General features: G+C 45.1%; 2 protein-coding genes across 2 annotated transcripts in view; one reads left to right on the top strand and one right to left on the bottom strand.

Moving 5' to 3' along the window:
- Positions 1-1249, bottom strand: part of LOC105498210 (nuclear receptor subfamily 1 group I member 3) — a 29696-nt gene extending 28447 nt beyond the window's left edge. Inside the window, exon 1 of the mRNA XM_011770167.3 lies at positions 799-1249. The gene's annotated coding sequence lies outside the window, so the exon portion shown is untranslated. The remainder of the gene's footprint in view (positions 1-798) is intronic.
- A 224-nt stretch (positions 1250-1473) lies between these two features.
- On the top strand, positions 1474-26940 carry LOC105498212 (Purkinje cell protein 4 like 1). The gene is made up of 3 exons (XM_011770178.2): positions 1474-1716; positions 25159-25213; positions 25828-26940. The coding sequence occupies exons 1-3, from the start codon at positions 1708-1710 to the stop codon at positions 25968-25970; spliced, it is 207 nt and encodes a 68-aa protein (XP_011768480.1). The 5' UTR covers positions 1474-1707; the 3' UTR covers positions 25971-26940.
- Positions 26941-27721: the final 781 nt, after the last annotated feature.

The following is a 27721-nucleotide window of genomic DNA, read 5'->3' as shown; positions in this document are numbered from 1 at the left end:
ACTCTTATACCAACCTCTGGAGGTGGGCAACATGGCTTCTCCCATTTCTGTGTCCCCTGACAGCCATCTTGCTATTACTCCCCTTTGGGCCCTGTATTTTTAACCTCCTTGTTGAATTTGTTTCCTCCAGGATTGATGCCATCAAACTACAGATGGTCTTACAAATAGAACCCCAAATGAGCTCAACTAACAACTTCTACTGAGGACCCCTGGACCAACCCACTGACCCTTTGGCTGGCCTAGAGAGTTCCCCTCCGGAGGATACTACCACTGCAGGGCCCCTTCTTTGCCCCTATCCAGCAGGATGACCACGCTAGATAGATGACCCCTATCTAGCGTGGTAATCACCCAATTTCCAACAGCAGTTGGGGTGTCCTGTTTAGAGGGGAGATTGAGAGGTGAAGCCAGCTGGACTTCTGGGTCGGGTGGAGACTTGGAGAACTTTTCTGTCTTACACGAGGATTGTAAAATGCGCCAATCAGCACTCTGTAGCTAGGATTGTAAAACGCAGCAATCAGCACTAGCTGGAGGTTTGTAAAATGAACCAATCAGCACTCTGTAAAATGCACCAATCAGCAGGACATGGGCTCAGACAAATAAGGAAAAAAAGCTGGCCACCTCAGCCAGCAGCAGCAACCGGCTCAGGTCCCCTCCAAACTGTGGAAGCTTTGTTCTTTCGCTCTTCAGCATACATCTTGCTGCTGCTCGCTCACTCACTCACTCACTCACTCACTCACTCACTCACTCACTCACTCACTCTTTGGGTCCAGTGCCACCTTTAAGAGCTGTAATACTCACTGCCAACATTTGTAGCTTCATTCTTGAAGTCAGCGAGACCCAGAACCCACCAGAAGGAACTAACTCCGGACACAGTAGGATTTGATGAATCCTAAAATGTCTTCCAACTCCTAAGATCTATGATCTTCCACATCAAACATCAAGCACTTCACAATTTCTCTGTTCTTTGCGGAAGAACACTGTCCATTTGCTCCAGTCTCTCTCTCTCTCTCATTCTGTCTCTCTCTCTCTCTCTTCCCCTAGCCTTCCTCCCTCTCTTGTGCTGTTCTCTGGTCCACGGTGCTATCTTACTACAAAATCTTAATCTGCAACATCTCTTGGCTTTACCCATTTCATTCACTGTTTCCTGCTTTCCGTGTACCCTCTTAATTTCCTTCCAGCTCTTCTCTTTCTCAGACTCACACACTCCTTCCATTCCACTCCCCCCCTTGCTTTCTTCGTGTACATCTCCTTCCTTCCTCTCTTTTTTTGCTCCCCCTGGTTCATTTTCCGTCCGCACATCCCCGATGGTCTCCCCCTCCTTCCCGCTCTCTGTCTTACCCTAGTTTGGAAATGCAGCAGACCTCTAAACCTGCCAGCATTGGATGCAAGAGGCTGTCATGCTACGGTAGGAGGAGCTTCTATTGGTCGGGCTGGAGGCGGGTACCGAGCTGAGTATAAAAGATGGGGCCGGAGGCGGCGCGCCGAGAGGCTCTGACAGGACGGGTCGAAGAGGGTCTCCTGGCCGGAGACGGAGAATCCCGGGTGCCAGCACCAGAGCAGCGGCTCTCTGCACTAACTCGCCTCTCCTGGTGAGCCGTAACCCCTGTCGCAGAGCCCGGCAACTCTCAGCTGTCGCCCGCGGAGCCCCGAGGGACCCTCGCCTCACCTGTGCGTGCCGCGCCTGGAGCGCCCTGTCCAGCTGCGGAGATGAGCGAGGTGAGCGGCGCGCCCCCGGGGGTATCGGCAGAGCTGCGGCGGGGAGGGGGCTGAGGCTCGGGATGCCAGGGAGGCGAGGGAGAGTGAGGCAGACCGTGGCCGCGAAGAACCCTCCAGGGGCGCACCACTGCCCTCCTAGGAAAGCTCCCACCTCCGGGCGCTGGGAACCGATTGGAAGACGGGGTGCTTTCAGTCTCCCTACTGTGAACGGTGCTTTTGGGGGTAACTGGAATCGGCTGTAGAGTCGGGAAGTGGGGATGCTGAGCTCTCGTCATCCCCTTGGGATACTGCCCCCTGCATCTGTCTGGCTCCCCTTACCCCCTCACTTCGCTTCTGTCCTCTCTCTCCTGGGGATGTAAGGCACTCACGTTCCTTACGTAGCATCTAACAAGAACTCCATCCCTGGCCCCTGGGGAGGGCCACTATGCCCCTTTTAGAAAGGTGGCATCCTGCCCTCCACTCATTCAGTCAGGAACGTTGGAGGGATCTTTTCGGGTATTTAGAAGCCCCTGCCAGCTCCTGGGGAAATTTCCCCTTCAAGAATAGACCTCCCTCTGCAGTGCTTGTTACGAACTAGGTCTTCTAGCAGGCTCTGTGGTGTTCATCGTGGCCAGACCCAGTCCATTAACTGATTTACTGTTTTCAAAGAACACTGTTCCTGGGGTGGGGGAGTAGGGGGCCAAAGCAGAGACTTTGGAAAGACATCTCCTATTGTCTATTTGTAGGCACAGTCTCATCTCCAGAAACAAGGATCAGCCTTCCCAAGTGAAGTCAGTCTGGTTACTGGCATCACACGCTTGCCCTCTGCAACCTCTTTCCTAGTACCCACATCGTTGTGTTGAACCTAACTCCTCTGCTATATGTCAGATATGTATGTAGGTCTGCAACTTACCTGTGATGTAGCCTTAGGCAAAGTACAAAACCTTTGTTTCATTTTTTATCTGTAAAATGGGGATAATATTGGTTGTTGTAATAATTAAATGAGATAATATATGCCAAATACTTCAAACAGGACCTGGCACTCAAACTATATTAGCTAGTATCTTACTGTTTTTTTCCTCCTCCATTAGAATATTACAGAAATTTAGCAGAAGAATTCCCAAAGACATTAGATTACTGAAGGAATAGGACCCTGGAGCCTAGGTTCCAGTTTAGATAGTAAAAATGAAGATCTCTACTGACTCCTACCAAAAGTTGTCACCCAGGGAGCTAATTAGTGCCAACTGCTGTGTTGTCTTGGTTGCCATGTTCACTAATTTTATCCTGGAAAATTCAGCTAGTCTGGGGGCTGCAGATGAACCAAAGTGATTTCCAGTCCCTCAGCTGGTTGTGACTCTGATGATGGCAGTCTTTCAGAAAGAAAAGAAAAAAACTCATCAACCTCCTCTTTCAGCTCTAATGTGGGAAGAGAGGTTTTCTTTGCCCTCTTTTCACTGAGGTCTAGGGTTCATACTACTCCTCCCACCCCGAGCATTTCTAAATCTGAAAGCTGTAATCCAAGCCATCCCCTGGGAGTTTGTGATCTGAAGGCTATGCCAACGTGAGGAATTGTGGTTAGCTTGTTTTTTCTGGGGAAAGTGCACAGCCCCTTTGTAGGACACACTACAGGGGCTGGCATTTAGGGTAGTATTTGGTGGAATGAGAAGCCTGTTTTGTGGCAAAGGAAACAATTTGGTGTTTGAGGGGTAAGTCAAGTCTGCGCCCTCCTGACTCAGCAGCTGCATTTGGTTAGCCTTCATCAGGGTCTCGGTAGAATGATGAGAGAAGGATCCACGGATGGAGACTGTCAGTGTACCCAAGTATGCCCAGCCTCCTAGGCTATCAGTGTGAACTCGTTTTAACTAGCAATTTAGTCATAGAAGCTGTCTCCTAATACAGAGCTGAGCCTGGTCTCAGGGATGAGTACTTATAAAATCCAAGAGCAGCTGTCTCTGAATCAGGTCACAAAGGGGTCTCTGCTTCTCTAGGGGCTGCGACCCAGCCTGTTTTCTTCCTCTTGTAAAAGCTATGGTAAAAGGTGGAAGTGTTGCCCAGAGCTCTTAGGGAGACTCCAATCTGCTTCATTTCTCTCAGCCCAGCCCCATGGGGCTCCTCTTTCAGGCAGAAGAGCCCGGCCCAGGAAAGCCCTGTGTACCTTGAATCTTACGTAAGTTTCACCTCCCCCAACTGCTTATTTTCTTGCTTCAGAGAAACTGCATAAAATGAGGCAATTTGGGATGTCTTTAAGAGACTCCTAATTCAACTGAAGAACAAAACCAGGGAGGAGTCTCCAGACCTAGAACAACCAACAATGCAGGGGTTCTGGTGGGGCTGCTGGGGAGGATCTCTGACTCTGCCTTGCCTTTGTGGCTCTTTACTGTCACTCATTACTGCAGTAGAGCATTTCCCTGTAAGTGTGTGTGTGCGCGTTCATGCACGAAGGAGCTGCAGGGACTCATCTCCAATTTGTCTGCATTCACAGCTGCAGGCAGGACTTGATTGCTGTGGATCACACTCTATCTCCTGTGGTTTAATAACTTTTCCCTAGTTTCAGTGATGGGTGGGAATGGGAGATGTGTTCAGTCCCTGAGGGCTCCTTCCTGTAGTCCTTTTTCACACAGTGTAGCTGGCTGCTTAAAGCAGAATTGCAGGTTCTTTTGTAATCCTGTTGCATTTCTCATCTGCGAGGAGCCTAGCTGGGGGAATCCCTTGGTTCAGCAGTCATTCTGCTGAAATGGGAGTCATGGACCACTAGTGACAGTCTTCATGGTGTCTGTCCTGTGTTTTGGCTGGCAGGGACTGGGGCAGGGACAGATCAACTAGAAATCTCATTTAGGGGACAGCTTAAACCTGATGCTCCTTCATTATCCTGCTTGCTGTCTTCTTACCTAATGAGAATGGGATATCACACTTTGGAGATCCACACTCTCTTTCCTGTGCACATGTGTCTGCATCTGCCACCTTCTTAATAAGGCAAGTTCAGTCAGAATGATACTATTCTGTTGTCTCCTGTGAACCAGTTGTTAGGGAACCTGGTGTGGACTTGGAGGAGATCCAAGTTTATCTCTCTCATTGGTATGTTACTTTTATTATGGTTATATTGGATATACAAAATAGAAAATCTAGTCACTTACTGCTATTGAAATGCCTTCTACCGGCTGGGCGTGGTGGCTCACACCTGTAATCCCAGCACTTTGGGAGGCCGAGGTGGGTGGATCATGAGGTCAGGAGATGGAGACCATCCTGGCTAACAAGGTGAAACCCCGTCTCTACTAAAAAAATACAAAAAATTAGCCGGGCGAGGTGGCGGGCGCCTGTAGTCCCAGCTACTTGGGAGGCTGAGGCAGGAGAATGGAGTGAACCCGGGAGGCGGAGCTTGCAGTGAGCCGAGATCACGCCACTGCACTCCAGCCTGGGCAACAGAGCGAGACTCCTTCTCAAAAAAAAAAAAAAAAAAAAAAAAAAGAAATGCCTTCTACCTCTGGAAACATCTGCTTTGGAGTGAGGAAAATGAGAACTTGCTCATCCCTTTCTTAGTCTCCCATTTACGTTGCTGGTTTTAGCTGCTTAGGCAGGAGCCTCTAGCTGATAGAAGTGGATGACTGTCATCCTGTAACTTGGAAATATGGATGATTTCTTCTCTCAACTACAGCTGTGATTTCTTAGCTCTTAGAATGTCATCTATATAGGGTCAGGCAGCCGTAAGTAATATGGCTGAAGTCCAAATACACAAACTTGATGCGTCTTTCACCTCTGCCTATGGAGGCTCCTAACTGATGGAAGTGGTGGAGATAGAGTTGCAGGCAGAGAGGATGAAGAAAGATGAATAATTGTCTCTTCAAGGTGGTGGTTCTATGAATGCCTCCCTCTATTTTCTTTTTACTTTTCTATGTTTCTAAATTGTCTTTCACGAGTCTATTTTATCATAGAGAAAAATAAACTTAGTTCTGCAAAAAGTTCTTCAAAATAGAAAAATATATCTTTCACCAAGAAAACCTCAAATAAAATGTCAAAACATTTTAGTGATGCGATTTTAGATTTGTTAAGGAACACTGAAGATCATCTGGTCCAATATTCTCATTTTACAGGTGAGAAAACTGGGGCCCAAAACTTATCTAAGTTTATACTATACTAGAACCAAGACTAGGGCACAGTACTTCTGACTTCTCATTCCAAAAGAATATTCCATAGGACTCCTTTAACATTTTACTTCAGTAAATACAGAATTTTTTTTTTTTTTTTTGAGTTGGAGTCTTGCACTGTTGCCAGGGCTGGCTGGAGTGCAATGGTGCGATCTTGGCTCATTGCAACTTCTGCCTCCGGGGTTCATGCGATTCTCTTGCCTCAGCCTCCCAAGTAGCTGGGATTACAGGCACTTGTCACCACATCTGGCTAATTTTTTGTATTTTTAGTAGAGATGGGGTTTCACTATGTTGGCCAGACTGGTCTCGAACTCCTGATCTCAGGTGATCTGCCCACCTCAGCCTCCCAAAGTGCTGGGATTGCAGGGGTGAGCCACCGTACCTGGCCACAGAATTATTTAATTAGCATGCAATCCCTTAATATATTTCAAGTACTTTTTTTTTTTTTTTAAACAGTGTCTTTTCACCCACCCAGGCTGGAGTACAGTGGCACGATCATGGCTCACTGCAGCTTCAAGCTCCTGGGCTTAAGCAATCTTCCCACCTCAGCATCCCTTGTAGCTGGGACCACAGGTACATGTCACCATGCCTAGTTAATTTTTTTTGTATTTTTTGTAGAGACAGGTTTCACCACATTGCCCATGCTGGTCTCAAACTCCTGAGCTCAAGCAATTCACCCATCTCAGCCTCCCAAAATGCTGAAATTACAGGCATGAGCTACCATGCTTGGCCTCAATACTTTCTTTCCTTTTTTTTTTGAGATGGAATCTCACTCTGCCACCCAGGTTGGAGCGCAGTGGCACCATTTTGGCTCACTGCAATCTCCACCTCCTGGCTTCAAACGATTCTCCTGCCTCAGCTCCCGAGTAGCTGGGATTACAGGCATGTACCACCAGGCCCGGGTAATTTTTGTATTTTTTTTAGTAGAGATGACGTTTCACTATGTTGACCAGACTGGTCTCAAACTCCTGGCCTCAAGTGATCCACCTGTCTCGGCCTCCCAAAGTGCTGGGATTACAGACATGAGCCACCATGCCTAGCCCCAAGTACTTTCTATAAGAAATATAGGCTGGGCGCAGTGGCTCATGCCTATAATCCCAGCACTTTGGGAGGCTGAGGCGGGTGGATAATGAGGTCAGGAGTTCAAGACCAGCCTGGCCAACATGGTGAAACCCCGTCTCTACTAAAACTATAAAAATTAGCCAGGTGTGGTGGCAGCTGCCCATAATCCCAGCTATTTGGGAGGCTGAACCAGGAGAATTGCTTGAACCTGGGAGGCAGAAGTTGCAGTGAGCCGAGATAGCACCACTGTACTCCAGTCTGTCACATAGCAAGACTCCATCTAAAAAAAAAGAAATATAAGCAATGTGGCTGAGTGTGGTGGTTCACACCTGTAATCCCAACACTTTGGGAGGCTGAGGCAGGAGGACTGTTTGAGCTCAGGAGTTTGAGACCAGCCTGGGCAACATGATGGCACCACTACCCTCCAGCCTGGGCGATAGAGTGAGACCCTGTCTCTCACACACACACACAAAAGAAATATAAGCAGTGTGATCTAATAATGCTGAGCAAGAGGAGAGAGACAAGAGACCAACATTAGATAATATTTTATCAACAGGGTTCAGTCTGGTAGAATACTAGTCAGGGCAGGTACTATCCATCCTTATGCAGGATGCCTAGTCACCTTAAAAGTGGGTGCAGAAAATGGGGTGGAGTAGGTAAGCTGATAGGAGTGAAGGAAGTAGGGAGCCTGAAGGCCCTCTTTTCATGAGTTCTTAATTTCGATGTTCATCATTGATTCCCGTAATTGCAGGAAAGCAGGTGTCTAAGTAAAATTGGTGCACCCGATGACCAAACAGCCTCTGGATATTCCGTCCTCTTTCGTTTGGCCGTTTGACTTCCAAGTTGGGAGTTCAAAGGCTTTGGAAAGAGAATGGTAAGGCCAGATGTGATGGCTCATACCTATTATCCCAGCACTTTGGAAGGCTGAGGTGGGAGGATTGCTTCAGCCCAGGAGTTTGAGACTAGCCCGGACAACATAGCAAGACCCTGTCTTTACAAAAAATGAAAAATTAGCTAGATATGGTAGTGTGCATCTGTAGTCCCAGCTACTTGGGAGGCTGAGGTGGGAGGATTGCTTGAGTCCAGGAGGTCAAGGCTGCAGTTAGCCATGATCGTGCCACTGCACTCCAGCTTAGGCAACAGAGCACGGCCCTGTCTCTGGGGCGGGGGGGAGAAAGAAGGGCAAGAAGATGGGGAAAGAAGAATGAGAAGAATGCATGAGGCTGGCAAGGTAAGTGATGAAATCTTACTGGGATTCAAGCATCCTGAGTGCATGATTTTCTAAATCCATACTCCAGACCTGCTGCTGAAAATGGCTTGACTCGGCTGGAATTATTTTAGTTACAAAAGTAAGCTGAATGAGAGCAGATCCAAAACCACATTTTTTTTTTTTTTTTAATTTGAGACAGAGTTTTGCTCTTGTTGCCCAGGCTGGAGTGCAGTGGCATGATCTCGGCTCACTGCAACCTCACCTCCCAGGTTCAAGCAATTTTCCTGTCTCAGCCTCCCAAGTAGCTGGGATTACAGGTGCCTGACACCACGTCTGACTAATTTTTTTTGTATTTTTAGTAGAGACGGGGTTTTATCATGTTGGCCAGGCTGGTCTCAAACTCCTGACCTTAGGTGATCCACCTGCCTTGGCCTCCCAAAGTGCTGGGATTACGGGTGTCAGCCACTGCGCCCAGCCTCAAAACCACTTTTCTAAAAGATCTGCATCCCAGAAAGGTGCCCATAAACAAGGACCTAGAAATCTAGACCTTGTCACAGTGTCCTCACTGAAGCCTGATTTCTATTTCCCTCTAGGCTTATTCCTGAAGGCATGCCCAGTACCCCACCCAGGGAAAAAGGGTGCCATTTACCATTCCGTTGTCTTTGGTGCTGCCTCCCTCCCACACAAAGCCCTCCAGCTGAGTGTTTGCTTTGTAGGCTGCAGGGGGATTAATACGTTTATTTTGGGACATTAACCATGGGTGGGATGCACATTGAAGATTATAGTAATAAATGATGCTTTGGCACTACTCTCTCTCCCCCATTCCCTATACCCCAGTGTGGGGTGAAGGCACAGCTTTAAGCTGTGTGCAGAGCGCCACAAATAACCACTCATTAAACTGTGGCAGCCCATGCTAGGGGGAACAGGCTGGGGCTGTTGACTCACTGCATATCATAAGCTGGCATGGCCAAGGAATTCTGCATCTGACTCCAGTTGGGGGTACTTCTATTCCAGGAAACGGGTGGGGTGGCTAAGAGGCGAGGATCAGACAACGGGGCTTGGGAGCTAGGGCTGTTTAGGTTCTAATTCTGTCTTAGGATGCATCTGAGATATAGGGTATTGGGGAAATAGTCTATATATTAAGAGAGGAATGTGTGTATGTAGAACCTGTAGTAAGGATTCCTAGTTCTTTTTCTGTTATCTTGAGGGTGACCTTGAGCAAGTCTTTCTGAAGCTGTTTAAGGACTGCAGCTGGTTGCTGCACTGAAAGAATTGAAACAGTTCCAACAGTGCTGCAAAAACAGCAGTCTAGGGTCTTCCAGGGGCACTAGAGGATCCCAGAAGCCTCTATAAGGTTTTTTAGCAGTTACCTTCATTTAACATTGGAGGAGAATATGTCAGAAGGGATAAAAGGGTCCCAGGGCTGGAGTGGGAGGGTGCAAAGCCTCTTTGTCACCACTTGGAAGCAGATCCACTAACTCCTGTCCCCCTTCACTTCCTGCACCTCTAGCAGGGAGCTTAGGAAGCCTAGGATTTATGTCAATACAAAGGCAAGGAAAGGGATTTTTTTTTTTTTTTTTTTTTTTGAGGCGGAGTCTCCCTCTGTCGCCCAGGCTGGAGTGCAGTGGCCGGATCTCAGCTCACTGCAAGCTCCGCCTCCCAGGTTTACGCCATTCTCCTGCCTCAGCCTCCCGAGTAGCTGGGACTACAGGCGCCCGCCACCTCGCCTGGCTAGATTTTTGTATTTTTTAGTAGAGACGGGGTTTCATCGTGTTAGCCAGGATGGTCTTGATCTCCTGACCTTGTGATCCGCCCATCTCGGCCTCCCAAAGTGCTGGGATTACAGGCTTGAGCCACCGCGCCCGGCCAAGGAAAGGGATTTTTAAAGGCTAGTATTTAGGATTTTTAGGATTCAGTCCCTTTTTAGGTTTTCTGCCTTGGACTGTAGGACAGGATTCTGAGTTCCTGTGCGTATTCATCTAAACTAAGTAATTCTGGCAGTAAGTACCAAAATGTGTTTATAATGTGTTTTTATTTACACAGCATCCAAACTATGTCATGCAAATACAGGTATAAGTAGTCTAGGTATGATGAGGTGATCCTTGCTCCTGTTTGTTGCTGCTGTTAACAGCCCATGATCTCTCTTTAAAGAGCCCAGTGGGCTGAGGAATATGGGGAAATCTGAGTAGTATCCTTTCCAGGGTTCTAACTCACTGCTTGGAGCAGAAGGGGCGACACTATCTTCCCTTTTCCGGTGACAATGGTTGCTGTGGCAACACTGTTAAAGATGAAAGCCACAAAGGAAGGAGGAAACACAGCCCAAGAAGGGAGCAGGGAATATTGGGCCTAGAGTTATAGGGTATCTGTTCCCCAGTAGTGGTAGCAGGAAAACAGCACCAAAGTTGCTACCATTTTGACTGTCTAGGTGCTTGCTACCACAGTACTATGTTTCATTTTTGTTTTTGTTTTGTTTTTGTTTTTTTAGACAGAGTCTGGCTCTGTCACCCAGGCTGGAGTGGAGTGCAGTGGCGCGATGTTGGCTCACCATGACCTCTGCCTCCCAGGTTCAAGCAATTCTCCCACCTCAGCCTCCTGAGTAACTGGGATTACAGGTGACCGCCACCATGCCCCGCTAATTTTTGTATTTTTAGTAGACACAGGGTTTCACCATGTTGGCCAGGCTGGTCTCAAACTCCTGACCTTAGGTCATCCCCCTGCCTTGGCCTCCCAAAGTGCTGGAAGTACAGGCGTGAGCCACCGCACCCGGCCAACAGTACTATCTGGTGAGGCAGGGAATAGACTTACACAATCATCTTCATGACACAAAAGTGGACGAAAGGACTCAATCAAGGAGATATAGTTTGTTTACTCCTGAGTGCTAATCTCCTTCTCCTTGTGGTGTATAACTTAAAACAAGAGATGTCTCAGGGTTCCCAGAGGTTTAGAGCCATTCTCAGCACTTCTGGGGGCAGACATTGGGAAGACAGGGAGACTGTGATTTCTAGGGCTTGTTTAGAGGAAAAAAAAAAAAAAAGAGCATTTATGAAACTCCTTCAGTAGCAGAATAAGCCTCCAGGGCCCTTCGAGCAATCCCAGGTATTCTCTTCCTCTTTCAGTTCCACTTCGAGAAGAACTACTCTGTGGCAACTCCACTCTCTGACACTAGTATTTTAACCCTGCAGTAAATACCTCAGCATCTTGACCTAAACCTATTCTTATATTCAACCCCAGGGTATATTACTTTGGAATAATAACTATTTATTGCAATATGTGCTAGGTATTTTACATACATTTTCTCTGGTTCCTTTTACCTTTTTTTTTTTCTTTTGGAGATGGAGTCTCACTCTTGTTGCCAGGAGTGCAATGGCGTGATCTCAGCTCATTGCAACCTCTGCCTCCTGGGTTCAAGCGATTCTCCTGCATCAGCCTCCCAAATAGCTGGGATTACAGGCATGCACCAACATGCCTGGCTAATTTTGTATTTTTAGTATAGACAGGGTTTCACCATGTTGGTCAGGCTGGTCTGAAACTCCTAGCCTCAAATGAGCCACCCGCCTTGGGCTCCCAAAGTGCTGGGATTTCAGGCGTGAGCCACTGTGCCCTGCCCTTTTACGTTTCAAGATAGATATTACCTCTCCCCTGCAGATGAGAGATCTGAGCACAGCAAAGCTAAGCAATTTACCCAATGTCACACAGCTAGGAATGACAGAGCTGAGATTTGAACAGATAGTCAATGCAGATCCAGGGTATGAATCCAGATCTGTCTGACTAGTGTGCCACATTGCTGCTCCCAGGAATTTGAAGCCTAACAGAATTTTATTTTATTTTTTTCATTTATCCTCATCCTCTATGTGACGATAAGGCCTAAGCAAATTTTAATTCACATAAATATCCATTAAGTACCTACTATTACAAGACACAGGTTGTAGTTATTGTAGGCTAGACACAAACAAATGGAAAACATGGACTGTGCTTCAAAGGAAATAAAATCTAGCAGGGTGCTGAGGGTAGGGAAGGGGAGGTAAGACATATTACCTGTAGTACAGGTAATATGAAATATACTTCATGAGAAGGTCTTTCCTTCATTCTCAGCTCCTTTTCAGGCACATATGTTAATGTGAAGGAAAGCAGTAACCTGGCTTCTGAATCCCTTTTCTATAACCTCTGAACTGGCTACAGAATGGAGGCCCTCAACTGTCTGAAAGCAAATTTGATTTCAGAAACTTAGATGATGTTGCAAATAAAACAGAGAGCCCCCCTCATTTATTTAAAAAAGACTTAGTGTAAATCATGTGTAAAGGATCAAAAACAATCAATAGGAATTAATGACACAAAAAGGAGGCCGGCATAAGAGAACCATATGCCAAGGTCCTGAGGTGGGAAGGAACATAGTATGTTCCAAAGATGAGGTCACTGAGGTAATCAGAGGCTGAGTAATGTATAGCCTTTTAGGCCATATTAAGGATTTGGGGCTGAGTGTGGTGGCTTACACCTGTAATCCCAGCACTTTGGGAGGCTGAGGCAGGAATACTGCCTGAGCCCAGGAGTTTGAGACCAGCCTGGGCAACATGGCAAAAACCTATCTCTACAAAAAATACAAATATTAGCCGAGTGTAGTGGTGTGTGCCTGTGGTCCCAGCTGCTCAGGAAGCTGAGGTGCGAGGACTGCTTGAGCCCAGGAGGCCAAGGCTGCAGTGAGCTGAGATTGTACCATTGCATTCCAGCCTGGGCAAGAGTAAGACCCTGTCTCAAAAAAATAGTAATAAAGGACTGGGCGTGGTGGCTCACACCTGTAACCCTAGCATTTTGGGAGGCCAAGGCGGGCAGATCACCTGAGGTCAGAAGTTCAAGACCAGCCTGGCCAACATGGTGAAACCCCATCTAAAAATACAAAAATTAGCCAGGCATGGTGGCACGTCCTGTAATCCCGGCTACTCGGGAGGCTGAGGCAGGAGAATTGCTTGAACTCAGGAGGCAGAGGCTGCAGTAAGCTGAGATCATGCCACTGCACTCCAGCCTGGGCAACAGAGAGAGACTCTGCCTCAAAAAATAAATAATAATAAAATAAAAATGAAAAAGAACTTCATCTTTTATCCCAAGAGCATCAGTAACCACTTGGGTTGTTACAGTTGCTCATGTCAGAGCCAACTGTGTTAGGGTGTGCAATGGTCTGAATGTTTGTGTACCCCCAAAATCCATATATTGAAATCCTAATCCCCAAGGTGATGATACTAGGTGAGGCCTTTGGGAGGTGATTAGGTCATGAGGACAGAGCCCTCATAAATGGGATTAGTACCCTTATAAAAGAGACCCCAGGCTAAAAAAAAAAAAAAAAAAAGAGAGAGACCTCAAGCTAGGTGCACTGGTTCATGCCTGTGATTCCAGCACATTGGGAGCCTGAGGCAGGCAGATCACAAGGTCAAGAGATTGAGACCATCCTGGCCAACATGGTGAAACCCCATCTCTACTAAAAATACAAAAAAATTAGCTGGGCATGGTGGCATGTGCCTGTAGTCCCTGCTACTTGGGCAGCTGAGGCAGGAGAATTGCTTGAACCCAGGAGGTGGAGGTCTCAGTGAGCTGAGATCACGCCACTGCACTCCAGTGATACAGCGAGACTCTGTCTCAAAAAAAAAAAAAAGAAGAGAGACCCCGAAGAGGTCCCTCTCCTCTTCTACCATGTGAGGATATAGCAAAAGACGGCCGTCTACAGATGGCAAGTGGGCCTCACCAGTCATTGAATTCAGGTTGTTTCCAGTTTTTGGCAATTACAAGTAGAGTTGCTATAAATATTAATTTACAGATGTATGTGTGAACATAAGTTTTAATTTCTCTTGGATAAATAGGAATAGGATTGGTGGGTGGTGTGGTAAATGTATGCTTAAGAAATTGCCAAAGTAGCTATACCATCTTGCATTCCCACCAACAACGTATGAGAGTTCCAGTTGCTCTATAGCTTTGCCTCCACATGGTATCACCACTAAACAGAAAATTTTTAATAGATATGTGGTGATATCTCATTGTGGTTTTAATTTCCATTTCCCACTTGAGGATGATGTCATATATCTTTTCATGTGCTTGTCATTCATGTATCTTCTTTGGTGAAATGTCTGTTCAAATATTATACCCATTTTAAAAAACTGTGTTTTTAATTATAGAGATTTAGAAGTTCTTTCAAAACTTGTTCTGGATGCAAGCCTTTTATCAGATATTTGATTTGCAAACATTTTCTTCTAGTCCGTAGTTTGTTTCTTTTATTTTCCCCCGCCCCCTGAGACAGAGTCTTGCTCTGTCTCCAGGCTGGAGTGTAGTGGCACAATCTTGGCTCATTGCAACCTCCGCCTCCAGGGTTCAAGCAATTCTCCTGCCTCAGCTTCCTGAGTAGCTGAGACTATAGGCACATGCCACCGCGCCCAGCTAATTTTTGTATTTTTAGTAGAGACTGGGTTTCACCTTGTTGACCTGGCTGGTCTCCAATGCCTGACCTTGTGATCAGCCTGCCTCAGTCTCCCAAAGTGCTGGGATGACAAGTGTGAGCCACTGTGCCTGATCTTCTTTTTTTCTTTTTTGAGAGAAGCTCTCATTCTGTCACCCAGGCTGGAGTGCAGTGGCGTGATCATAGCTCACTGCAGCCTTGATCTCTGGGTTCTAGTGATTGGTCCTCCTACCTCAGCCTCCCAGGTAGCTGGGACTACAGGTGCATGCCACCACACTTGGCTAAATTTTTTTTTTTTATTTTTAGTAGAGACAAAGTCTATGTTGCTCAGGATGTTCTCGAACTTTTGGCCTCAAGTGACCCGCCCTCCTCAGCTTCCCAAAATGATGGAGTTACAGGCGTGAGCCACTGTGCCCTGCCTAATTGTACATATTCATAGAGTTACATAGTGAGTGATGTTTTGATACATATAACATGTAGTGATCAGATCAGGGTAATCCCTAACCTTTTTTTTTTTTTTTTAAGCAAATTCTTCTAGATCCTGATTTCTTTTTTTCTTTTTTAAAGCATTTCCCTAAACTTTTAACATTGGTATTCCTGGGCTGGGCACAGTGGCTCACGCCTGTAATCCCAGCACTTTGGGAAACCAAGGTGGGTGGATCACGAGGTCAGGAGTTCAAGACCAGCCTGGCCAACATGGTGAAACCCTGTCTCTACTAAAAATACAAAAATTAGCCAGGTGTGGTGGTGGGCGCCTGTAATCCCAGCTACTCTGGCGGCTGAGGCAGGAGAATTGCTTGAACTCTGGAGGTGGAGGTTGCAGTGAGCTGAGATCGCACCATTGTACTCCAGCCTGAGCAACAAAAGTGAAACTCCGTCTCAAAAAAAAAAACACAAAAGTTTTTCCTCAATATTGACAATTCCTATTGTCCTAGACCTGCTTCTTTCCTCTCTAATGGTAGTTGGAAAAGAAATTCAGGTTGAGGGAGGCTTTTATTTTATTTATTTATTTTTTTAACTGACATCCTAAGTCATATATTTATTTGCTTCTTAAAGAGAGAGGGAAGCTTTATATATAAGAGAGTAAAGGGAACTGATTGTCAAGATTCCTGGGAGGAGAAGGGTGATGGGATCTAGAGCTCAGATAGAAGGACAAGACATCATCTGACAAATGCTCTGAGAAGAGGCGGATAGGCAAATGTGTGGTGTTTCTCTTTCCTGGAAGTGGGAGGAAATGAAAAGGGTAGGTACTCCTGGGGAAAGTATTAGGGAAAGGGAGAAGGTTACTATGTCATGTTCCTCTCTGCAATCTCAAAGCCTAAAGAAAAAAAGACCCTTAAGCCAACAAGACTCTCCTTCTTTTCCTTCTTCCCCATGGGAAGGGAGAATCTGCAACTTTGAGCTGCAGAGGAAACAAAAGAGTACTCATGGGGAATTGGCAGCATCATCAAGATGATGGAATGGAACATTGGTACACATCAGGCTCAGAAGCAAGGAGAAAAAGAAATATAGGAAAGTAGGTAAGGAAAGCAACTGAAACCTTCTAGGGAAAATAAATTAAGGAAAAGAATGAGTTGATGGGCCTCGCAGTTGCTAATTAGTGTTTGGTATCTATTGAGAAACGAGAAACATTTAATCCTGGCTGGGGAGGGTGCAGGTGCCTCACACCTGTAATTCCAGCACTTTAGGAGGCCAGGGCTGGAGTATTGCTTGAGTGTCTCAAACAAAAAAAACAAAACCCCAGAAATCCCATTCAGTCCTGTGTGGGCAGTGAGACTGAACTGAACCAAGCTCCAAGCTCACTAGAAACTTGGAATAACAGGCTTGAATGACAGTGAGGGAGGCATTTGAAATAGAAGCCAGTAGAATGATCCTTCACATGGAATTCTCAGACTCTGAAGGGCTGGGTTCTGGCTCTGTGAGTAAAGAACACATATGTAAACTGTGGCTGTCCTCCGGGAGTCAGTCTCGTGTGTCAGGAGGCCCACTGAGCAAACATTAAGATGAAAACCAGAATCAGAGTGATTAGATCAATTAACAGAGCAGAAATGTGAGTGACAGGCATGGTCTGGGATCAGGTTGTCAAATATTAATAACATGTAAAATTGCCCCATAATGGCAGGCACGACTGGACCCTGTTCCCCAAGTTCCCTTTGGAGTATATGTGAAGATAGCATTGTATATGCATGCACATACATGCTCATACTTTTGATTGGAGATTAAGAGATAGCATAGGATAATGATCAAGAGCATGGATTCTAGAGCCAGACTGCCTGGGTTCAAATCCTAGCTTTGTGGCTTGTTTGTTCTATGGCTTTGGGCAAGATAACCTCTCGACTTCAGTTTCCTTCTCTGTGAAATAGAAATAATAATTATACCTATTTTATAGGGCTGTTAAAATAATCATTCAACGTGTTAGTGTTTATAAAGTGCTTAGAAAAGTAGCTGGCACATAGTGTATTATATATGATTGTTCATAAAGTAAAGTGAAGAGACATTCTGAAATCCTTGATTTCTTCCAGTTCCCCCAGTTGGGTCCTATAAGGAGAAGGAAGGATTTGCTAAATCATTTCATTGTTGTTATTTCTGGTTGGAAAAGCTCAGTATCGAAAGGAGTAGAAGGCTAGGCACTCCAGCCTGGGTGACAAGAGCAAAACTCCGTCTCAAAAAAAAAAAAAAAAAAAAAAAAGAGTAGAAGAGCACCTGAGAAGTTTGTGATCCATACCTGGCTAGAATGAGGAGCTGAGAAATGCTGACCTGTTACAGCTCTTGCAGTTCAGCCTCACTCCTCTGGAGGTATGAGTTTTTGTGAGAAACACTAGAGTACATGGTCTCTGGTTCACCCAGAGTGGACCTCCATGCCTCCTTTGTTTATGTGAAATATGGTTAGTCTGATGGCTTGCAGATGCATATACCAGAGGACCTTAATTCATCTAAAATTGCTGCATTTCTGGAAGATAAACAGGAGGGTTGAGGCAGAGATCAGGGACTAATAAAGGACTGAGCACCACATAGAGGGTGGGAGCAGACAACTTGTGATCTAACTTCCCCCACCCCTAACCTCAGCAAATCATAAACAACTAGATCCAGAAGAGCGTCTACAGTGGCTATTTTGACAACTGGCTAGAGAGAAAGAGAGAAGAGGGTCAGGAGGTAAAAGCTCCTGCAGCCCTTTCAGTGGAAGGTAAAAGGGAAATTTCAAGGGGCATTGTGAGTAATAGGAGTTTTCTTCTCCTTACAGCATCCTTTTCTGGTTTCCCAAGTGGAGACCCCCACTTTTAGATTATTATCTCTCATAAATGTAACCTAAATGGAGCTAGAAACCCCGGGGTGGGGGGACCAGATGGCACCTAAGCCACTGCTCCATTCCAGAGCCAGAGATATCAGGAGAGACTTGGGAGGGAAGCAGCTGGCAGGGCAGAGGGAAGGTGGCAGCCTGTGTGGTTTAGTCCTGACACACATTCCTGCTTATTCTCAAGGTCTGCTGTTATGAGAAGGAATGTAGAGGAAACAGCCACCTAAGGGAAGATATTTAGAATCAGTCCAGATTTTCCTTCAAAGAGGAGGGGTTGGGGTGAGAGAAAAGATCTGATAGATTAAGGGAATAGGCTTAGAGTCAGACAGAGGGATAATGGCTAAATCATGGATCAGAGTCCGAGATTTACTGGGAAAAGAGAGCATAGGATTTGAAGTCAGAGATCATGAGACTATAGAACTTGCTTCTTAACCTATGACCCTCTTGTCTGGACAGTTGCTGTTATCCTATTAACTGCATACTCCATCTAGGTCATACTTTTTTTTTTGAGACAGAGTCTTGCTCTGTCACCCAGGCTGGAGTGCAGTGGTGTGATCTCAACTCATTGCAACCTCCACCTCCCTGGTTCAAGCAATTCTCCTGCCCCAGCCTCCCCGGTAGCTGGGATTACATTTGCCTGCCATCACGCCCAGCTAATTTTGTGTTTTTAGTAGAGATGGGGTTTCGCCATGTTGGCCATACTGGTCTCGAACTCCTGACCTCAAAGGATCTGCCTGCTTTGGCCTCCCAAAGTGCTGGGATTACAGGCGTGAGCCATTGCGCCCGGCCGGGTCATACTTTTACAGTGTGGACAAACCTCTTGTGATGACAATATTCCTGTGGAAGGTGTCACCTCAGTAACTATTGGGACATTTTATCGATTATGTGCAAAATTAAGAATAGAAAAACATTTGACCACAGGGGTATTATGGGGAGAGAAAGAGTAACAACTGGGCCAGTCTCCTAAGTCTCAGAACAGTCCTTCCTGTCATGAAATCTTTCTTTTGGTCAAAGGGGAACAAGTAGGAATTCCATAGGGTTTCAGGAACACCTTTATATATGTTCTTCCAGATTTTAAAATGAAAATGTATATGGGCCTGGCACGGTGGCTTGTGCGTGTAAACCCAGCTCTTTGAGAGATTGAGACAGGAGGATTGCTTGAGTTCAGGAGTTTGAAACCAGCCTGGGAAACATAGTAAGACCCAGTCTCTACAAAAAAATACAAAAATTACCCAGCTGTAATGGTGTGCCTGTAGTCCCAGCTACCTGCAAGGCTGAGGTGGGAGGATCGCTGGAGCCTGGGAGATCAAGGCTGCAGTGAGACATGATTGTGCCGCTGCACTCCAGCCTGGGTGACAAAGCAAGACTAATCTCTTTAAAAAAAAAAGGAAAATCTGTGTGTATATATATATAAAATATATATATATATAATATTTTATATATATATACACACACACATATGTATCTTACACAAAATTTGGACCATAACCGAGTTTGAAAAACTTGCCCATGTCAAATACAATATTGCATTAGCATTTTAAATAATTTTTTTTCTAAATTATGATTTTCTTTCCCCGTAATGTTTTATTGGAACCATTTACCAGAATTGAAAGAATAGTTCAAGCCAGGTGCAGTGGCATTGAACCTATTATCTCAGCTATTTAGGAGGCTGAGGAGGAAGAATTGCTTAAGTCCACCAATTTGAGATCAGCCCGGGCAGCATAGTGAGACCCCATCTTGAACAAACAAATAATTAGAGCTAATAAATGATTTCAGCAAAGTTGTTAGATATAAGATCAATATCTAAAAATCAATGGTGTCTCTAAACACTATCAATGAAAAGTCCAAAAAAGGAAATTAAAGCAATTCCTTAAGGAAAGAAAAAATAGTTAAATATATACCCATATGTCTTCCACTTAGATTCAGTAATTGTTAACATATTAGCATATTTGTGTCAGCATGTGACAATATTTGGTCTTATGGAGACAGTACAGCCTGTTGGCTAGGAGTATGGAGTCGGTCTACCTGCGCTCCAAAGCCAGGTTCACTGTTTCCTATTGTGTGATTTGACTTGGGCAAGTTCCTCAACATCTTTCTAAGCCTGTTTTCCTCAACTATAACATAGGGTGCCATCTTAGAGATTTCAGAGGATTAAATGGGATAATGTTTGATATATAATAAACAATAAATATTATTTGGGTTTTTATCTTCTCTAAAATCACTTAGCCTGGAAGATAGGAACAGTATCTTGATTGGGTTCACCTTAAATTCATGGCCATTAACCCCCAGTGTGCCCTTTGTGCTATCTGGTAATCCTGCTACATCTTCAGGGTCTAGTTGTGTTGCCTAGATTGGTCTTAGACCCCTGGGCTTAAGTGATCCTCCTGCCTCATCCTATATCTCACCAGCTCACTCACTCTCCTTCTTAGATAATCCTTTGACTCATTCTCCTCTTCCCTCAAACATGTAATACTTCCTGTGCCTTCTTCACTCTCAGCTGACAACTGTCTTTTGTGTTTCATTAAGACAATGGAAACAATCAGAAGAAAACTTTTATACATTTCTACATCTGCCACCTTTCCTGTTTCTATGCCTGCATTCCTATATTGTAGATAAACTGTCTGTATTCCTATCAAAGGGCAACCCCTCCACTTATGCACCAGATCTATTTTCTCTTGCCTATTTAAGACATCACTCTGGTAATTATCCCCTCTCCTGTATCATCAGTTTTTTTTCTTCCTTACTAAATCATTTCCATCAGCATTTAAAATCCTCCATCTTACCAAGCCTTCTCATAACCCAACATTCATCTCCAACTAACTTCCAAGTCCTCTGCCACCCTTTAAAGAAAGAATCTTTGATAGAGCTCTCTGTACTGAAAAATATACAGGCAGATCCAATTTATTTTACCATGAAACTTGTCTCAAGTCTTAATACTTCCTATTATCTCCATCACTACCACCCCCCGGGCCTCATCATCTTGCTTGTACCACTGTGAGACCCTCTTAATTGTTTCCCCTGGTTTCTCTCTTGCCCCTCTATTTTCTTTCTTTCTTTCTCTTTCTTTCTCTCTTTCTCTCTGTTTCTCTCTTTCTTTTTTTTTTTTTGAGACGGAGTCTCACTCTGTCGCACAGGCTGGAGTGCAGTGGCTCGGTCTCAGCTCACTGCAGGCTCCGCATCCTGGGTTCACACCATTCTCCTGCCTCAGCCTCCCGAGTAGCTGGGAATACAGGCATCTGCCACCACACTCAGCTAATGTTTTGTATTTTTTTTTTTTTTTTTTTTTTTTTTTTTGAGACGGAGTCTCGCTCTGTCACCCAGGCTGGAGTGCAGTGGCCGGATCTCAGCTCACTGCAAGCTCCGCCTCCCGGGTTCACGCCATTCTCCTGCCTCAGCCTCCCGAGTAGCTGGGACTACAGGCGCCTGCCACCTCGCCTGGCTAAGTTTTTTGTATTTTTAGTAGAGACGGGGTTTCACCGTGTTAGCCAGGATGGTCTCGATCTCCTGACCTCGTGATCCGCCCGTCTCGGCCTCCCAAAGTGCTGGGATTACAGGCTTGAGCCACCACGCCCAGCCATGTTTTGTATTTTTAGTAGAGACGGGGTTTCACCATGTTAACCAGGATGGTCTTGATCTCCTGACTTCATGATCCACCCGCCTTGGCGTCCCAAAGTGCTGGGATTACAGGCGTGAGCCACCGCGCCGGCCTATTTCTTTCTTTTTATAGAGATGGGGTCTCGCTATGTTGCCTGGACTGGTCATGAACTCCTGGGCTCAAGTGATCCTCCCATCTCAGCCTCCCAAAGTGCTGGGATTATAGGCATGAGCCACCACACCCAGCCAGTAGTCTTTTTTTCTACCCATCTGTCAGAATAATCCTTTAAAAACATGACAGACCATGTTTTCCTCTGCCCCCAAACCTGTAATGTCTTTTCATCAGCTCAGAAAAAAATCTAAATTCTTTGTCTTGTTCCAAAGACACATATTCTGGCCATCTACCTAACCTCATTTCTTATATTTTCTCCCTTACATAGCTCCAGCCATGATGATCTCTCTTTCTCTTTACTCTTCCCCTTCCCGTTCCCTCACCCTTGTTGCTTAGGCTGGAGTACAGTGGCACGATCTCAGCTCACCACAACCTCCACCTTCCAGGCTCGAGTGATCCTTCCATCTCAGCCTCCTGAGTAGCTGGTACCACAAGTGCATGCCACCAAGCTTGGTTAATTTCTATAGTTTTTATAGAGATTGTGTTTCACCATGTTGCCCAGGCTGGTTTCGAACTCCTGGACTCAAGCAATCCACCCATCTTGGCCTCCCAAAGTGCTGAGATTACAGGCATGAGCCACTGCATCTGGCCCGTGATGATTTTTTTACTCTTCCTTGAACATAACAGGCACAAACTTGCTTCAGGACCTTCTACTTGATCTTTCATCTGCCCAGAGGATCTTTTCCCACACATTCACATAGCTTGTTCTTACATTGTCATTAAAGCCTCTACTCAAATGTCAGTCTTCAGAGAGACTTCCCTAGACTACTCTGCTTTATTTTCTTTCATGGCATTTGTCACTAACTGATGTATTTGTTGAATAAGTGCAGGGACTTTCTTTTGCTTACTGCTGTATGCCCAACGCCTATAACAATACTTGCCATGTGATTAGGCACTGACGTATTTGTTGAATGAATCTTTTGCTTCTTTTATACCTCTTTAGTTTATAAAACAGTGTTGAACACAAGTAAGTGCTTGATAAGTATTTATTGAAGTGAGATGGAAACAGCATAATCTACAGAATATAAATTGGATTCTATCAGTTTCTTAAAGCAAAACCCTTACCTCTGGCAGTCATTCAACAAAGGTTTGCATCTGTAAAATAGGGGATGATAATAAATACTCCACTAAGCTGTTTCAAGAATTAGATGAGAAAACATTTATGAAAGCACCCAGTTTTTGTATTTTGTTAAATATAAAGTACTTAAAATTGTGAAGTGAATAAACAGACTCCAAAGGTACCAAGTGCAAGAGTGGCTCTGTCTCCAGATGAACCATACCTTGAGACTGATGAATGTCCAGATGAAGTAGCCTTATTAATATAATTTTGAGGAAGGGGAATTACTATTTTTTTAGAGAGCTAGGGTCTTGCTTTGTCTTGCCAGGCTGGCCTTGAACTCCTGGGCTCAAGGGATCCTCCCAAATAGCTGAGACTACAGGTTTATGCCATTGTACCTGGCCTTACTATTACGTTTAACTCTCCATCTGAGCAGGGAACCTGGAAAAAAGCATACATATCAGCTGATTATTCTCACTTCAAATTCATGACCTCCTGCCTTATGAGGGGCCTGAATGTCTCTAGCAATCCTATCACTGTTCCTTAGTCCATTTACTCTCCTACTTGCCTAGGTGAGTATTTCTCCCTTCCTTTCTTTAATACGTCTTCCCTCCTCCTCTTGGATGATGACCTTGTTAAATATTTTACTTCAAAAAAATAGAAGCAATTAGGTCTCCCTCCAAATGTTCCCTCTGCTTTCGCCTGGGCCTGTAAACTCTGCCTTCCCTCCAGTTCCTGTGGGTATCCTAGTCTAGCTCTTATTCAAGGCCAGCCCTCTATTGATGCACTAGATCTCACCCCCTCTCTCCTATTCCAGTAATGATCCTCTTTCTCTCCTACAGTTTTTCCTTGTCTACTGGATCGTTTCCATAAGAACACAAGCATTCTGTAATTTCTGTCATTTTAAATAAAATCTTCTTGTGACCTCATATCTGCCAGAAGTTATACCCCCATCCCCATTTTTGGAATTCCTTCTATATTTGCTGCTGCAATTCCTCTCTTCCTTTTCCCTTTTGAGCCCATTACAATCATTCCCTCCCCTTTCTCCCCTCCTTCATGGAAAATTCTCTTATCAGTGTCACCAGTGATCTCCCCATAGCAAAACTCAAATGGTCAATCCAGTTCTCATCGTACTTCACTTACCTGCAGAATTAGACACAGTCATTCTCTACTCCCTGAAATATTTTCTTCACATGGCTTCCACATTACTGTAATCTCTTGGCTTTTCTCCTACCTGGCTTCTTCTCCATCCTGTTGATTTTTCTTAATTTCTACAATTCTAATCACTGGGATACCTCAGGATTTTATCCTCTTCTGTGTCTGAACTCACTTTCTTGGCGATCCCATTCAGTCTCACAGCTTTAAATGCTATCCATATATCAATAGCTCCCTAATTTATATCTGTAGTCCAGGTCCTTCTCTTTAACTCATCTTGAATATTCAACTGGTAATAAAAGCATCTTCTCTTGGATGATTAATAGCCATCTCAAATTTGTTAAAAAATAAGCGCCTTATCCTCCCCCTAAAACCTCCTCTCCCTGTTTCCTACATCTCAGGAAATGGCAGCTGTATTTTTTTCAGATCATCAGGCCAAAAAAATTTGGAATTGTCCTTGACCCATCTCTTTCTCACAATGCTGTTTATCAAATCAACAAATCATATGGGTCATAGCTGGATAATATTCCCAGAATCCAACCATTTACCATCTTCATCGCCACCATGCTGAATCAAGCTACCATCGTCTCTTGCTTGGTTTTCTGCAATAACCTCTTAACAGATTTTTCTGCCTCCTTTCTCATTTCCCTTTTATGCAAATCAGAGGTCTCTGGTGACTTCTCATCTCACTTGTAGTAACAGTCAAACTCCTTAAAAAGACTTCTAAAGCCCTACATAATCTGCTTCCACCCCCAGTTAACTCTGTTCTCATCTCCATTAATCTTTCCTCTTTCCTCTCTCCACTCCAACTACACTGGTCTGCTATTCCTCAAACAGGCTAGTCACACTTCCAACCCAGAGCCCTTGAAAACTCCTGCCAGATATCTATGAGCCTTACTTCCTCATCTCCTTCAGCTCTTTGGTCAAATGCAACTTTTCGGAGAGGCTTTTCCTGACTACTCTATCTAAAACTGTATTCCTCCATTTCCACCCTAGTACTTACTACCTCCTTCCCTGCCTTTTCTCCATAGCACTTATCATCACAGTAGTCATTTTATGTGCTTTATTTGTCTCTATATACACTGGAATGTAAGCTCCTTGAGGGCAGAATTTCTTTGTCTGTTTTGTCCTCTACACTTTCTAGCATCAATAAATCTTTGTTGAATGAATTTGGTAACTTTTCCTCTGGTCTCTGATCTCAAGACTCGCTTCCTCAAAAGACTAAGGAAATGCACCTGGTGATAGGAGGGCTTAAGAGTATATAAGAGGTCTGAGGTGATGGTGCCTTCAAATTACTTCCATGAATATCTAATATTCTGATATTCTAATATTTTTTCCAGCTTAATACCAAAACGTCCCCAGCAACCAACCAGGCAGCTGGCCCAGAGGAAAAAGGTGAGTGGGGTTGGGCTAGGCAGTTTGTAGAGCAAGTGACTACAGAGACATGAAGACAAGTAGAGTGAGTCTGTAATTTCCTAAAGTCAGACGTGAAAGGAATAAGAATGTGGATAAGTGAAACAAAGGACTAGGTTAGAACTATAGTACTATATCTATAGGCTTCCTTCTATTTTTTGTAGGAAGTAAACCTATCAGTATTTACTCCTTGATTTTAGAAACTGGGTCTGGAGTGTTGGGGGAGAGAGGTACAAGATAAGAAGAAACTCATCAAAAGTCCCAGCATTATCCCCATCAGAAATTGAGGGAAAGCTGAGGAAAGTGAGTGTGCATTGGAACTTGAACTGTAGGATTTATGAATAAGTGATGAAAGAAGACATTTGTTGTTTGGTCCAAGAATAGCAGAGCTCCCCTAAGTAACTATAGCTAATTCCCAGCCTTAGTACCTTGACTCAGACTTCTAGGGGAATTATCAGGCATTCATAAGCCTAGCAAAAATTGGGGGACCCCAGAGTCTGGCACAAGGTGGACCTTACCCACTGTATTGGGGGCCTGGAGAAAGGGTCTGGAGCAGGTCAGATTAACTCATTAATGAGTCTCCCAACTATCTGCAGGAAAAGCTGGCAATGTCAAGAAGGCGGAGGAGGAGGAGGAGATTGACATTGATCTGACAGCACCCGAAACAGAGAAGGCTGCCCTTGCTATTCAGGGCAAGTTCCGGCGATTTCAGAAAAGGAAAAAGGATCCCAGCTCCTGAATGGCCAGACTTGCCCTTCACCTTCACCCTGGTCCCTTCTCTCCCCTTCTCCACACCCATGTATCTTTATCCCTTGTCCCTCTAGCCTTTCCTTGAGGCAAGTTCAACTCTTAATATATTCTTGTATCTGGCCCCCTCAAGCCATTACAGAAGTAGAGGCACAAGAGAGATGGAGAAGATGAAGACTTCAATCAGCAGTCACTTGTCTAAGGGTGGAACAATTTCTTCTTGGGATAAGGTTCTTTGATCAGTAGCTATGCCTGCCCTGTAGGGTTGAACAGAGGCTTCGAGGCTGAGAGGTCTCCCCAAAGAACAATGTGGGAAGGAGGGGAAGGCCTTCAGAGTAGGGTGCCTGAGGGTGGGACATATGCACTGTTCTGCTAGTTACAGCATTCACACTTTAGGTAACATTTTTTTTTCCCCTTCAGATCCTTCTGCACCAACTCCAACTTCCCCTCCCGGGATCTAAGCCACAGTGGGGACTGGAGCCTCCCTTTCCCCCTAGCAGACCTAAATCAATCAGTTTATCACAATAGTGCATGCTGAGTAGATTAGTTCCAAGGAAGGGAGACTGGAATGGTGGTGTCAAGGAAAAGCCTCCCTCATCATCTAGTCTAGGACCATAACGGGCAGAAGCAGAAGAGGTTCCAGGGTCACAGGCAGGGGAATGAGAAGTACGGCACATATAGGGAGGAAAGAAAAGTGAAGAAGGGGGAAATCTCTGAAGCCACACGTTACTGCTGGGAAAAGGGTATTACATGAAGGATTGTTGGGGCTTTGCTAACCTGCTCACCTCTTACCCCCCAAGTCTAGCCATCCCCAGAGGCCATACAAACCAAGTGACTCCTGTAGTTCCCATTTGCCCCACTATGGAGTCAGGGGAAAAGTGGAATAGCCACTCCATGTGATTTTAGCATGTTTAATAATTTTCACAATAAATCACCCCACAAATGGGGTCATTTAACCTCTACTAATGTTTTCTCTTGGGAGGAACGTGATTATAAGCCTGAGCTGGCCTCAGGGAGTGGGGTGGAGGAGCAACTGTGTTGATTGCCTGGTGGCACAAGAAACTAACACTGCCTGAGCAATTTTCAGACTGAAGCCAACCCTCCCTTTCCCCACCCCTACCAACCTTGCCTTCACCTTGATTTGCCACCCACATTGTCTCTGTGCTGCTGTCACCGCCCCCAGGGTGCACCTGCAAGAGTGCTCATTTTCCCTTTCGCCTTCCAGCTGAGCGCGTGCCGGGTACACATCCCTCTGAAACAAACCCCTCTGAAAACAAACCTTGCTCCGGATTCCCAAATGACCTATCCTAGATTTCCTTCTTGCTTTGTCTTCCTCCCACATTCTCCCCTCCCCTCCCTCTTGTTTATCAAATGGAAGGGAAGGAAAAGACTCTGGTCACTAGAGAGCACCACTGTTACCCTAAAATTTTAATCCACGAATTACATAAAATTATGGCTTTCAAGTAGCTTAAATTGCTGAGAAATTACCTCTATATGCTAAAACCAGAAGTCAAACGTTTAAAGATTGAGCAAAGAATGATCTGGTTTTATGTTTGTTTGTTTGTTTTTGAGATGGAGTTTTGCTCTTGTTGCCCAGGCTGGAATTCTATGGTGTGGTCTGGGCTCACCGCAACCTCTGTCTCCCAGGTTCATGCAATTCTCCTGCCTCAGCCTCCCGAGTAGCTGGGATTACAGGCATGCACCACTATGCCTGGCTAGTTTTCTATTTTTAGTAGAGATTAG

Source organism: Macaca nemestrina, chromosome 1 (assembly GCF_043159975.1).
Source record: "Macaca nemestrina isolate mMacNem1 chromosome 1, mMacNem.hap1, whole genome shotgun sequence".
NCBI lineage: Eukaryota > Metazoa > Chordata > Mammalia > Primates > Cercopithecidae > Macaca > Macaca nemestrina.
This window is presented reverse-complemented; position numbering and strand designations above follow the sequence as displayed.